Source organism: Nyctibius grandis, unplaced genomic scaffold, assembly GCF_013368605.1.
Source record: "Nyctibius grandis isolate bNycGra1 unplaced genomic scaffold, bNycGra1.pri scaffold_87_arrow_ctg1, whole genome shotgun sequence".
NCBI lineage: Eukaryota > Metazoa > Chordata > Aves > Nyctibiiformes > Nyctibiidae > Nyctibius > Nyctibius grandis.
The window spans coordinates 117,270-130,391 of NW_027167610.1; the positions used below are offsets into that span (position 1 = coordinate 117,270).

The 13,122-nt window shown below is 62.0% G+C and overlaps 1 protein-coding gene across 1 annotated transcript; it reads right to left on the reverse strand.

Moving 5' to 3' along the window:
• Window positions 1-4,529: 4,529 nt before the first annotated feature.
• Window positions 4,530-11,170, reverse strand: STX1B (syntaxin 1B). Its single transcript, XM_068424828.1, has 9 exons — window positions 11,102-11,170; window positions 9,261-9,360; window positions 7,979-8,053; window positions 7,680-7,753; window positions 6,947-7,055; window positions 6,786-6,859; window positions 6,150-6,287; window positions 4,906-5,016; window positions 4,530-4,736 (listed from the first exon to the last, which is right to left on the reverse strand). The coding sequence occupies exons 1-9, from the start codon at window positions 11,120-11,122 to the stop codon at window positions 4,656-4,658; spliced, it is 783 nt and encodes a 260-aa protein (XP_068280929.1). The 5' UTR covers window positions 11,123-11,170; the 3' UTR covers window positions 4,530-4,655.
• Window positions 11,171-13,122: the final 1,952 nt, after the last annotated feature.

Sequence of the window (13,122 nt, forward strand, 5' to 3'; positions counted from 1 at the left end):
GGGCCATATGGGCTCCGTAGGGTTGTAGGACACCCCACGGATCTATAGGGGCTGTAGGGGATGGTGGAGGGGGGGCAGGACCTTGTGTGAGGGGGTTCTGGGGGGCTGTTGGAGACTCTACGGACCTATAGGGGCTGTAGGGGGCGTTAGGGAGCCATACAGGCTGTATGGGGCCATATGGGCTCCATAGGGTTGTAGGACACCCCATGGATCTATAGGGGCTGTAGGGGATGGTGGAGGGGGCAGGACCTTGTGTGGGGGGTTCTGGGGGGCTGTTGGAGACTCTACGGACCTATAGGGGCTGTAGGGGGCGATAGGGAGCCATACAGGCTGTATGGGGGCATATGGACTCTATAAGGTCATAGAAGAGTCCATGGATCTATAGGGGCTGTATGGGGCCATATGGGGTCTACAAGGTCCTAGGAGAGTCCATGGATCTATAGGGGCTATAGGGGGCGATAGGGAGCCATATAGGCTGTATAGGTACATATGGACTCTATAAGGTCATAGGAGAGTCCATGGATCTATAGGGGCTGTAGGGAGCCATATAGGCTGTATGGGGGCATATGGGCTCCGTGGGGTTGTAGGACACCCCATGGATCTATAGGGGCTGTAGGGGATGGTGGAGGGAGGCAGGACTTTGTGTGGGGGGTTCTGGGGGGCTGTTGGAGACTCTACGGACCTATAGGGGCTGTAGGGGGCGTTAGGGAGCCATACAGGCTGTATGGGGCCATATGGGCTCCGTAGGGTTGTAGCACACTCTATGGATCTATAGGGGCTGTAGGGGGCGTTAGGGAGCCATACAGGCTGTATGGGGCCATATGGGCTCCGTAGGGTTGTAGCACACTCTATGGATCTATAGGGGCTGTAGGGGGCGTTAGGGAGCCATACAGGCTGTATGGGGCCATATGGGCTCCGTAGGGTTGTAGGACACCCCACGGATCTATAGGGGCTGTAGGGGATGGTGGAGGGGGCAGGACCTTGTGTGTGGGGTTCTGGGGGGCTGTTGGAGACTCTACGGACCTATAGGGGCTGTAGGGGGCGATAGGGAGCCATACAGGCTGTAGGAACCATATAGGAGCCATAGGGACCCCCCCCGTCCCCCCCGCCCCGTCCCAAGGAGGAGGAAGGAAGGAGACGGAGGCAGGTGCGTTTGTGGCATATGGGTTTCGTAGCAAATACATCACAGACCACGAGGGGGCGATACAGAGCTCGGGGGGGGCGGGGGGACCCCCTCGGCCCCCCCCCCCACGGCACGGGGTTGGGTGGGGGGGGGGGCAGCGTGGGGGCGCGGCGGCGGCGCTGCGGCGGGGCCCCCGCGGGGCGGGAAATCTAAGTGGGGGTGGTTCCTCGGCCACGGGGCGTGATGGGGGGCGGTGGCGGGGTAGGGGCGTGGTGATGGGTGGGGTTGGTGGTGGTGGTTGGGTCATTGGTGGGGCGGTTGGGTCATTGGTAGGACGGTTGGGTCATTGGTGGGATGGTCGGGTCATTGATGGGACGGTTGGGTCATTAAGGGGACGGTTGGGTCATTGGTGGGGCGGTTGGGTCATTGGTGGGGCGGTTGGGTCATTGGTGGGGCAGTTGGGTCATTGAGGGGGCGGTTGGGTCATTGGTGGGGCGGTTGGGTCATTGGTGGGGCGGTTGGGTCATTGGTGGGGCAGTTGGGTCATTGAGGGGGCGGTTGGGTCATTGGTGGGGCGGTTGGGTCATTGGTGGGGCGGTTGGGTCATTGGTAGGACGGTTGGGTCATTGGTGGGATGGTCGGGTCATTGATGGGACGGTTGGGTCATTAAGGGGACGGTTGGGTCATTGGTGGGGCGGTTGGGTCATTGGTGGGGCGGTTGGGTCATTGGTGGGGCAGTTGGGTCATTGGTGGGGCGGTTGGGTCATTGGTGGGGCGGTTGGGTCATTGGTGGGGCTGTTGGGTCATTGGTAGGACGGTTGGGTCATTGGTGGGATGGTCGGGTCATTGATGGGACGGTTGGGTCATTAAGGGGACGGTTGGGTCATTGGTGGGGCGGTTGGGTCATTGGTGGGGCGGTTGGGTCATTGAGGGGGCGGTTGGGTCATTGGTGGGACGGTTGGGTCATTGAGGGAGTGGTTGGGTCATTGGGGGGCGGTTGGGTCATTGGTGGGGCGGCTGGGTCATTGAGGGGGTGGTTGGGTCATTGGTGGGACGGTTGGGTCATTGAGGGGGCGGTTGGGTCATTGGGGGGCGGTTGGGTCATTGGTGGGGCGGCTGGGTCATTGAGGGGGCGGCTGGGTCATTGAGGGGGCGGTTGGGTCATTGGTGGGACGGTTGGGTCATTGACGGTGTTGGGTAGTTGAGAGGATGGTTGGGTCATTGATGGGGTGGTTGATGGGGTAGTTGGGTCTTGGATAGGGTGGTTGGGTCGTTGACGGGGTGGGTGGGTACTTGATGGGGTGGTTGGGTCACCAGTGGGGTGGTTGGGTCATTGATGGGGTGGGTGGGTACTTGATGGGGTGGTTGGGTCACCAGTGGGGTGGTTGGGTCATTGATGGGGTGGTTGATGGGGTAGTTGGGTCTTGGATGGGGTGGTTGGGTCATTGACGGGGTAGTTGGGTCATTGACAGGGTGGTTGGGTGGTTGAGAGGGTGGTTGGGTGGTTGAAGGGGTGGTTGGGTCACCAGTGGGGTGGTTGGGTGGTTGAGGGGGTCCTTGGTGGGGTGGTTGGGTGGGTGGCAGGTTGGTTGGGTGGGTGGGTAGTTAGCTGGTTGGATGGGTGGTTGGTTAGTTGGGTGGGTGGTTAGTTGGGTGATCGGGTGGTGGGTGAGCTGGGCAGCGGGTCAGTTGGTTAGCTGGTTAGCTGGGCGATGGGTTGGTTAGCTGGCTGGCAGTTATCAGGTGAGTTAGGTGGTCGGTTGGTTGGTTAGCTGGTTGGATGGATGGCAGGTGAGTGGTCAGATGGGTTGTTAGCTGGTCGGGTGGCTAGTTAGCTGGTTAGTTGGGTGGTCAGATGGTTGGTTAGCTGGCTGGGTGGGCAGTAGTTAGCTGGTTGGTGGCTTAGCTGTTTGCATGGGTGGTTGGTTAGTTGGGTGGGTGGGATGTTAACTGGTTGGCTAGGTGGTGGGTAGCCGGCTGGGTGGTTGGTTAGCGGGTTGACCAGCTGGTTAGCTAGCTGGATGGGTGGTTAGCTGTTTGAGTGATTGGTTAGCTGGTTGGAGGGGTGGTTGGTTAGCTGGTTGGGTGGGTGGTGGTTGGCTAGTTGGTTAACTGGTTGGGTGGGTGGTTGGTTAGCTGGGTGGGTGGGTGGTTGGCTGGTTGGGTGGTTGGTTAGCTGGTTGGGTGGGTGGTGGTTAGCTGGTTGGATGGGTGGTTAGCAGGTTAGTCGGGCGGGTAATGGCGTCACCTCAGATGCGCGGTGGGAATGGGCCCCCCCCATTGACCCCCCCCCCCATGACCCCCCCCAGGACCAGCGAGCAGCGGGGGGGGGGGGGTCCAGGACGGGTCAACCCAACCCCACCCACCAACCTGACCCCTGACCCCGCTCTGGGGCCCACCCATGACCCCCCCCACCTCTAGAACCAAGACCCCTCACTAGGGTCAACCCAACCCAACTGCCCCCATAATCCTTCTCTAGGGTCTTCCTAACCCAACCCATGACCCCTCTTTAGGGTCAACCTGACCCATGACTCCTCTTTAGGGTCAACCTGACCCATGACCCGTCTTCTAGGGTCAACCCAACTCATGACCCGTCTTCTAGGGTCAACCCAACTCATGACCCCTCTTCTAGGGTCAACCCAACTCATCACCCATCTTCTAGGGTCAACCCAACCCATGACCCCTCTTTAGGGTCAACCTGACCCATGACCCCTCTTTAGGGTCAACCTGACCCATGACCCCTCTTTAGGGTCAACCCGACCCATGACCACTCTTCTAGGGTCAACCCAACTCATGACCCCTCTTTAGGGTCAATCCAACTCATGACCCCTCTTTAGGGTCAACCTCACTCATGACCTCTCTCTGGGGGTCAACCCAACCCAACTGCCCCCATAATTGCTCCTAAAGGTCAACCTGACCCATGACCCCTTTTCTAGGGTCAACCCAACTCATGACCCCTCTTCTAGGGTCAACCCAACTCATGACCCCTCTCTGGGGTCAACCCAACTGCCCCCATAATCGCTCCCAAAGGCCAACCCAACCCAACCCATGACCCCTCTTGACTCCTCCTCCGCTCACCCCAACCCCAGCCCCACTCTGGGACCCCCCCCTTGACCCACCTGCCCCTCCAAAGCCCCCCCATAGGGTCACCTCCTGCCACACCCCCCCCCCAAGCACAGCGCATGGATGGGGGATGGTGGTGGCCAAGGGGTTGGTTGGGTGGGACGAGGAGAAGTGGGGGAGGAGCCACACGTCCGGGGAGGAGGATGATGGGATGGATGGAGGCCAACGAGCCGCTTAGATTTGCCAGCCCCGCGCCGGGCCGCGCTGGTCCGCGGGGTGGGGGGGGGGCGGCGGGTGATTGGACCACGTGCTGGTATGTCCGTTCGCATGAACAATTGTCTCTTAATTTATTCTTATTTATGTTAATTATTCTCATTACCGATGGGGTGGGGCGGAGGAGAGGAGGAGGAGGAGGAGGAAGGGGGGGGGGGCGTTAATTGCTGCCGCGGGGGCGCACCGGGGGGGGGCCCTACAAGCCCAACGTGCCCCCGATGGAGGAGGCCAAGACCACCCCCAGCACCACGCAACAAATGATGATCATGATTTTCTTCTACGTGACCCCGCCCCCCCCAATAAAAAACAACCAATGGCGTCCGGGCAGCGGGGGGGAAGAGAGAGGAGAGAAGAGAGGAGCGTTACGGAGCAGGAGAAGACCCCACCCCACCGCGGCGAGGCCCTGGGTGTCCCCCCCGCCCGGCCCACCCCACCCCAGCACTCACCCTCCGCGCTTTGCTCTGGTACTTGACGGCTTTTTTGGTGTCCGACACGGCCCGTTCCACGTAGTCCACCGAGTGCTCCACGTTGTACTCGATGCGGTCGATCATCTCGCCCTGAGGGACACAAACCACCCCTGAGACGCCCGACCCACCCCCGGGGGGTGGTGGCACCCCAGGGTGGGGGGGCTCGGCCAGTTCTAGGTGGTTCAACAGCACCTTGGTGGGCTCAAGAGGTTTTGATGGCGTCTAGGTGAGGCCTAATGGTGGCTTTTGGTGGGTTCTAGATGACCCTTGGTGGGCTCAAGAGCTTTTGATGGCATCTAGGTGAGCCAATGGGCCCTAAAAATGGGGTTTGGTGGGTTCTAGGTGACCCTTCATGGGCTCAAGAGCTTGTGATGGCATTTAAGTGAGCCAACAAGCCCTAATGGTGGCTTTTAGGTGACCCTTCATGGGCTCAAGAGCTTTTGATTGCGTCTAGACGAGCCAATGGGCCCTAAAAATGGGGTTTGGTGGGTTCTAGGTGACCCTTGGTGGGCTCAAGAGCTTTTGATGGCATCTAGGTGAGCCAATGGGCCCTAAAAATGGGGTTTGGTGGGTTCTAGGTGACCCTTCATGGGCTCAAGAGCTTTTGATGGTATCTAGGTGAGCCAATGGGCCCTAATTGTGGCTTTTGGTGGGTTCTAGGTGACCCTTGGTGGGCTCAAGAGCTTGTGATGGCATCTAGGTGAGCCAATGAGCCCTAAAAATGGGGTTTGGTGGGTTCTAGGTGACCCTTCATGGGCCCAAGAGCTTGTGATGGCATCTAGATGAGCCAATGAGCCCTAAAAATGGGGTTTGGTGGGTTCTAGGTGACCCTTGGTGGGCTCAAGAGGTTTTGATGGCATCTAGGTGAGCCAACAAGCCCTAATGGTGGCTTTTAGGTGAGCCTTCATGGGCTCAAGAGCTTTTGATGGCGTCTAGGTGAGCCAATGGGCCCTAAAAATGGGGTTTGGTGGGTTCTAGGTGACCCTTCATGGGCTCAAGAGCTTGTGATGGCGTCTAGGTGAGCCAACGAACACTGAACATGGGGTCTGGTGTGTTCTAGGTGATCCCATGGTCTCTTGGTGGCCTTGAGAGCTTTTGATCCCAGGTTCTAGATGACCCCGTGGGCTCTAGAAGTTCCACCGGGCTCCAGCTGACCCAGTGATCCCTGGGAGGGAGGGGTCCACGGGTCCAAGCCCCCCTTCCGTGTCCCCCCCGCCCCGTACCTGGCTCTCCACCAGCATCGCCATGTCCACGAACATGTCGTGCAGCTCCCGGATGCTCGTCTCCAGCTTGATGATCTCGTTGTGTCGCGTCTCGATCTCGTTCAGGGCCTGTTTGGTCATCTGAGAGTCCATCTTGATCTGGTGGGAGAGAGGGGAGACGGGTGGCAGCGGAGGGTGGGGGGGTCCTCGGGCTCCAGGTGTTCCAACGGGGTCATGGGTGACCTCGTGGTTTCCAGGTCACGCAACGATTTGGGGCATCTTGTTGGGTTCTAGGTGACCCAACAGGCACCAGGTACCTCAGGAAGCCCCGAGGGCTCCAGGAGGACCTGCTGGTGGGGCACCTCATTGGTCCCTGCTCAGGACTTGTTGGGTTCTAGGTGACCCAACGGGTTCCAGGTGACCCAACAGGCACCAGGTACCTCAGGAAGCCCCGAGGGCTCCAGGAGGACCTGCTGGTGGGGCACCTCATTGGGTTCCAGGTGACCCAATGGGCACCAGGTACCTCAGGAAGCCCCGAGGGCTCCAGGAGGACCCGCTGGTGGGGCACCTCATTGGTCCCAGCTCAGGACTTGTTGGGTTCTAGGTCCCCCATTGGGTGCTGGGGACCTCTGGGTGGGGCAGAGAGGCCTCACGTACGTCATCCGTGAAGATGGCCAACTTGCCGCTCTCCAGCATGTCCTCCAGCTCCTCGTTGGTGGTGGTCCGGCCGGCTGCAGAGAGGAGGTGATGGTAGGTGACACCCCCAGCCCCACGGTGTGTCTTCTCCGTCCCACCCCACCCCGTTCCCCGTGACCTACTGATCTCCAGCTGCCTCTGGATCCTGTCCTTGCACCGGTCGCGGTACTTGGACTGGGTGGCGTTGTACTCGGTCATCACCTCCACGAACTTGCGGGACAGCGTCGAGTGCTGGGGACAGAGGGGGCGCCGTGGGCTGGGGACCTCGCGCCGGTGGCCAAGGTGGCCACCTCCATCGTACAGATCACCCCAAGGTGACCACTCCAACGTGGCCACCTCCACTGTGCAGATCACCCCCAAGATGGCCACCCCAAGGTGACCAACCCCAAGGTGACCACCCCAAGGTGGCCACCTCCACCGTGCAGATCACCCCCAAGATGGCCACCCCAAGGTGACCACCTCCATCGTGCAGATCACCCCCAAGATGGCCACCCCAAGGTGACCAACCCCAAGGTGACCACCCCGAGGTGGCCACCTCCATTGTGAGGATCACCCCCAAGGTGGCCACCCCAAGGTGACCACCCCAAGGTGGCCACCTCCATCGTGCAGATCACCCCCAAGGTGACCAACCCCAAGGTGACCACCCCAAGGTGGCCACCTCCATCGTGCAGATCACCCCCAAGGTGGCCACCCCAAGGTGACCACCCCAAGGTGACCACCTCCATCGTGCAGATCACCCCCAAGGTGGCCAACCCCAAGGTGGCCAACCCCAAGGTGACCACCCCAAGGTGACCACCTCCATCGTGCAGATGACCCCCAAGGTGACCACCCCCAAGGTGGCCACCCCCACGGTACCTGCGTTTTCCGGATGCGGAGGTCGGCCGAGGAGCGGTTCAGACCTTCCTCCTGCTCGATGCTCTGCTCGATGGCTGCAGGAGAAGACGGCGTCACCCCTTCCTCCATCGTGGACCTCCCCCGGGGGAGGAGGCGGGTCACCACCCCCTCCCCGCCCGGCTGTCACACCAAGATGGCCACCACGGAGGTGGGTAGCCAAGGTGGCAGTCCTGGACAAGAGGACCCACCCCAAGGTGGCCACCTCCATCGTGAGGATCACCCCCAAGGTGGCCACCCCAAGATGGCCGCCGCGAGGTCACCTTTCAACTTGGAGCGCACTTTGTTCGCCGTCTTCTTGATGTCGGCCGTGAGGTCCTCCAGCTCCTGCTTCGTCTCTGGGGGATGGGGACGTGTCACCCCCATGGTGTCCCCCCCATGGTGGCCCTCCTGGTGTCCCCCCATCCCACGTGTCCCCCACGATGTCCCTGGTTCCTGGTGTCCCTCCATCCCACATGTCCCCATGGTGTTCCTGGTGTCCCCACGGTGTCCCTGGTGTCCCTCCATCCCACGTGTCCCCCACGATGTCCCTGGTGTCCATCCATCCCACGTGTCCCCCACGGTGTTCCTGGTGTCCCCACGGTGTCCCTGGTGTCCCTCCACCCCACGTGTCCCCCACGGTGTTCCTGGTGTCCCCCCATCCCACGTGTCCCCCACGGTGTCCCTGGTGTCCCTCCATCCCACATGTCCCCCATGATGTCCCTGGTGTCCCTCCATCCCACATGTCCCCCACGATGTCCCTGGTGTCCCCACGGTGTCCCTGGTGTCCCTCCATCCCACATGTCCCCATGGTGTCCCTGGTGTCCCCACGGTGTCCCTGGTGTCCCTCCATCCCACATGTCCCCATGGTGTCCCTGGTGTCCCCACAGTGTCCCTGGTGTCCCTCCATCCCACATGTCCCCATGGTGTCCCTGGTGTCCCCACGGTGTCCCTGGTGTCCCTCCATCCCGCGTGTCCTCCATGATGTTCCTGGTGTCCCCCCATCCCACGTGTCCCCCACGGTGTCCCTGGTGTCCCTCCACCCCACGTGTCCCTCATGATGTCCCTGGTGTCCCTCCATCCCACATGTCCCCATGGTGTCCCTGGTGTCCCTCCATCCCACGTGTCCCCCACAATGTCCCTGGTGTCCCTCCACCCCACGTGTCCCCCATGGTGTCCCTGGTGTCCCTCCATCCCACGTGTCCCCATGGTGTCCCTGGTGTCCCCCCATCCCACATGTCCCCCATGGTGTCCCTGGTGTCCCTCCATCCCACGTGTACCCCACGGTGTCCCTGGTGTCCCTCCATCCCACATGTCCCCTGTGGTGTCCCTGGTGTCCCTCCATCCCACGTGTCCCCCACGATGTCCCTGGTGTCCCCCCACCCCACATGTCCCCCATGATGTCCCTGGTGTCCCCCCACCCCACATGTCCCCATGGTGTCCCTGGTGTCCCTCCATCCCACGTGTCCCCCACAATGTTCCTGGTGTCCCTCCATCCCACATGTCCCCCACGATGTCCCTGGTGTCCCTCCATCCCACGTGTCCCCCCGGTGTCCCCCCACTCACTCTCGTCGGGGTTGGGGGCCGCCAGGATGGCGCTGTGCTGCTTCTTCACCTGCTCCACGTCCTCCGACAGCTTCTCGATGCAGCCCCGGATCTCCTCCACCTGCCCGGCGGGGGGACACCGGGGGGGGTCATGGGGGTCACCGGGACATGGGGGACACCATGGGGGGACAAGGTGGCCACCACAGAGGTCATGGGGGACATAGGGGTCATGGTGGCCACCATGGAGGTCATGGGGGACACAGGGGGTCATGGTGGCCACCATGGAGGTCATGGGGGCCATGGGGGGGTCACGGTGGCCACCATGGGGGACATGGGGGACATAGGGGGTCATGGTGGCCACCATGGGGAACATGGGGGACATAGGGGTCATGGTGGCCACCACAGAGGACATGGGGGACATGGTGGCCACCATGGAGGTCATGGGGGACATAGGGGTCATGGTGGCTACCACGGAGGTCATGGGGGACACAGGGGGTCATGGTGGCCACCATGGAGGTCATGGGGGACATAGGAGGTCATGGTGGCCACCATGGAGGTTATAGGGGACATAGGAGACATGGTGGCCATCATGGGGAACATGGGGGACATAGGGGTCATGGTGGCCACCACGGAGGACATGGGGGCCATGGCGGCCACCACGGAGGTCATGTGGGCCATGGGGGATCATGGTGGCCACCATGGGGGACATAGGGGACATGGTGGCCACCACGGAGGTCATGGGGGACATAGGGGTCATGGTGGCCACCATGGAGGTCATGGGGGACATGGGGGGTCATGGTGGCCGCCATAGGGGGTCTGGGGGCTCTATAGGTTCCATGGAGGGTCTGGAGAGCATCATATAGGGTTTGGGGGGGTCTTTGGCCCTATAGGGGGTGTGGGGGGCTCTATAGGGGGTCTGGGGGTCCCATGGGGGGTCTGGGGGCTCTATAGAAGGTCTGGAGGCCCATAGGGGGTCTGGGGGCCGCATAGGGAGTCTGGGGGCTCCATAGGGGGTCATGGTGGCCACCATAGGGGGTCTGGGGGCTCTATAGGGCCCATGTAGGGTCTGGAGAGCTTCATATAGGGTTTGGGGGGGTCCTTGGTCCTATAGGGGGTGTGGGGGGCCCTATAGAGGGGTCTGGGGGCCCTATAGGGGGTGTGGGGGCCCTATAGGGGGTGTGGGGGCTCTATAGTGGGTCTGGGGGCCCTATAGGGGGTCTGGGGGACATGGAGGGTCATGGTGGCCCTATAGGGGGTCTGGGGGCTCTATAGGGTCCATGTAGGGTCTGGAGAGCATCATATAGGGTTTGGGGGGGTCTTTGGCCCTATAGGGGGTCTGGGGGGCTCCATAGGGGGTCTGGGGGCCCTATAGGGGGTGTGGGGGCCCTATAGGGGGTATGGGGGCCCTATAGGGGGTATGGGGCACCATAGGGGGTCTGGGGGCCGCATAGGGAGTCTGGGGGCTCCATAGGGGGTCATGGTGGCCACCATAGGGGGTCTGGGGGCTCTATAGGGCCCATGTAGGGTCTGGAGAGCTTCATATAGGGTTTGGGGGGGTCCTTGGTCCTATAGGGGGTCTGGGGAGCTCTATAGAAGGTCTGGGGGTCCATAGGGAGATCTGGGGGCCCCATGGGGGGTCTGGGGCTCCATAGGGGGTCTGGGGGCCCTATAGGGGGTCTGGGGGCTCTATAGGGTCCATGTAGGGTCTGGAGAGCTTCATATAGGGTTTGGGGGGGTCTTTGGCCCTATAGGGGGTCTTGGGGGCTCTATAGAAGGTCTGGGGCCCCATAGGGGGTCTGGGGGCTCTATAGGGGGTCTGGGGGCTCTATGGGTCCCCTCTAGGGTGGGGGGGGGTCCCCGACCTGCTCGAAGAACTCGTCCATGAAGTGGTCACGGTCGACGTGGACGACCTCGTCCTCATCGTCGCTGTCCTTGGCCTGCGGGGACACGCGTCAGGGGGGGACACGGGGGGGACACGGGGGGGGTCTGGGGGGGACGGGGGGGGGTCTGGGGGGGTGTGGGGGGGACGGGGGGGGACGTGGGGGGACGTGGGGACATGGGGGGACACGGGGGGTCTGGGGGGGACGTGGGGGGGACATGGGGGGTCTGGGGGGGACATGGGGGGGGTCTGGGGGGGACACGGGGGGTGTGGGGGGACATGGGGGGTGTGGGGGGACGTGGGGGGACACAACACCCCCGGGGGACCCCCAGGCGCCCCATTGGCCGCCCTCTCCCCGCTCATTTGCATATAGGACGCAGGGCGAAGACCATTGGCCGAGGGGCCGTGAGTCATCTGCATGGCCTGATCCTTCCCCTTCTGATTGGCCGCTGGGTGGGGCTTATTTGCATAAAGGTGGCCGCCGCCCCCCCCGGTTGCCTTCTCGTTAACATGCCGGGTTGATTTGCATACGCCAGCCCTTTAGGTGGGGGTCTCATTTGCATAGCCCCGCCCCTGCACCACAGCCCACCCTCCTGCCATTGGCTCCTGTCATGCTTGATTTGCATAAAGCCCACCCCCCTGCCCCCTCTGCTGCCTCCTGATTGGCTGCCGGCTCCCCACGCTCATTTGCATGCAGCGGCTCTCCCGGCAGCTCATTGGCCACCGGGGTCGGCCTCGTTTGCATAGGGGGCGGCACCCCCGGGGGGATCCCCTCAGCCGATTGGCTGAGCCGGGGGTGATCCCCTGGAGGAGGCCCCGCCCCTCGCATGCCCCCCCCCATGCATGTGCCCCATAGCGCCCCATAGCGCCCCATAGCCCCCTACAGTGCCCCATAGCACCCCACAGCACCCTATAGCGCCCCATAGCGCCCTACAGCGCCCCATAGCACCCTATAGTGCCCCATAGCGCCCCATAACACCCCATAGCACCCTATAGTGCCCTATAGCGCCCCATAGCACCCTACAGCGCCCCATAGCACCCCATAGCACCCTATAGCGCCCCATAGCACCCTACAGCGCCCCATAGCACCCCATAGCACCCTATAGCGCCCCATAGCACCCTACAGCGCCCCATAGCACCCCATAGCGCCCTACAGCGCCCTATAGTGCCCCATAGCCCCCACAGCGCCCCATAGCACCCTATAGCGCCCCATAGCGCCCCATAGCACCCCATAGCACCCTACAGCGCCCCATAGCACTCTATAGCACTCTATAGCATCCCATACCACCCCATAGCTCCTCATAGCCCCCATTGCACCCTATAGTGCCCCATAGCACCCTATAGCATTCTATAAGCCACCATAGCGCCCCATAGCACCCTACAGCACCCCATAGCACCCTATAGACCCCATAGCACCCCATAGCCCCCCATAGCACCCACAGCACCCTATCGTCCCCTTAGCCCTCCATAGCACCCTATAGACCCCATATCATCCCCTAGCTCCCCATAGAACCCCCAGCACCCTATAGCACCCCATAGCACCCACAGCACCCTATAGCCCCCCATAGCACTCTACAGCACCCTATAGACCCCATAGCACCCCATAGCACCCTACAGCCCCCATAGATCCCCATAGCAATTCATAGCACCCATTGCACCCCACAGCACCCTATAGCACCCCATTGCACCCCATAGACCCCATAGCCCCCCATAGCACCCACAGCACCCTACGGCCCCCCATAGCACCCATAGCCCCCCATAGCACCCTATAGCACCCCATAGCTCCCTATAGCACCCCATAGCCCCCATAGCCTCCCATAGCCCCCACAGCACCCCATAGCCCCCCATAGCACCCTATAGACTCTATAGCACCCTATAGCACCCTATAGCCCCCTATAGCCTCCATAAGCCCCCCATAGCGCCCCATAGCACCCCATACCACCCTATAGCCCCCACAGCACCCTATGGCCCCCCATAGCACCCATAGCCCCCCATAGCACCCTA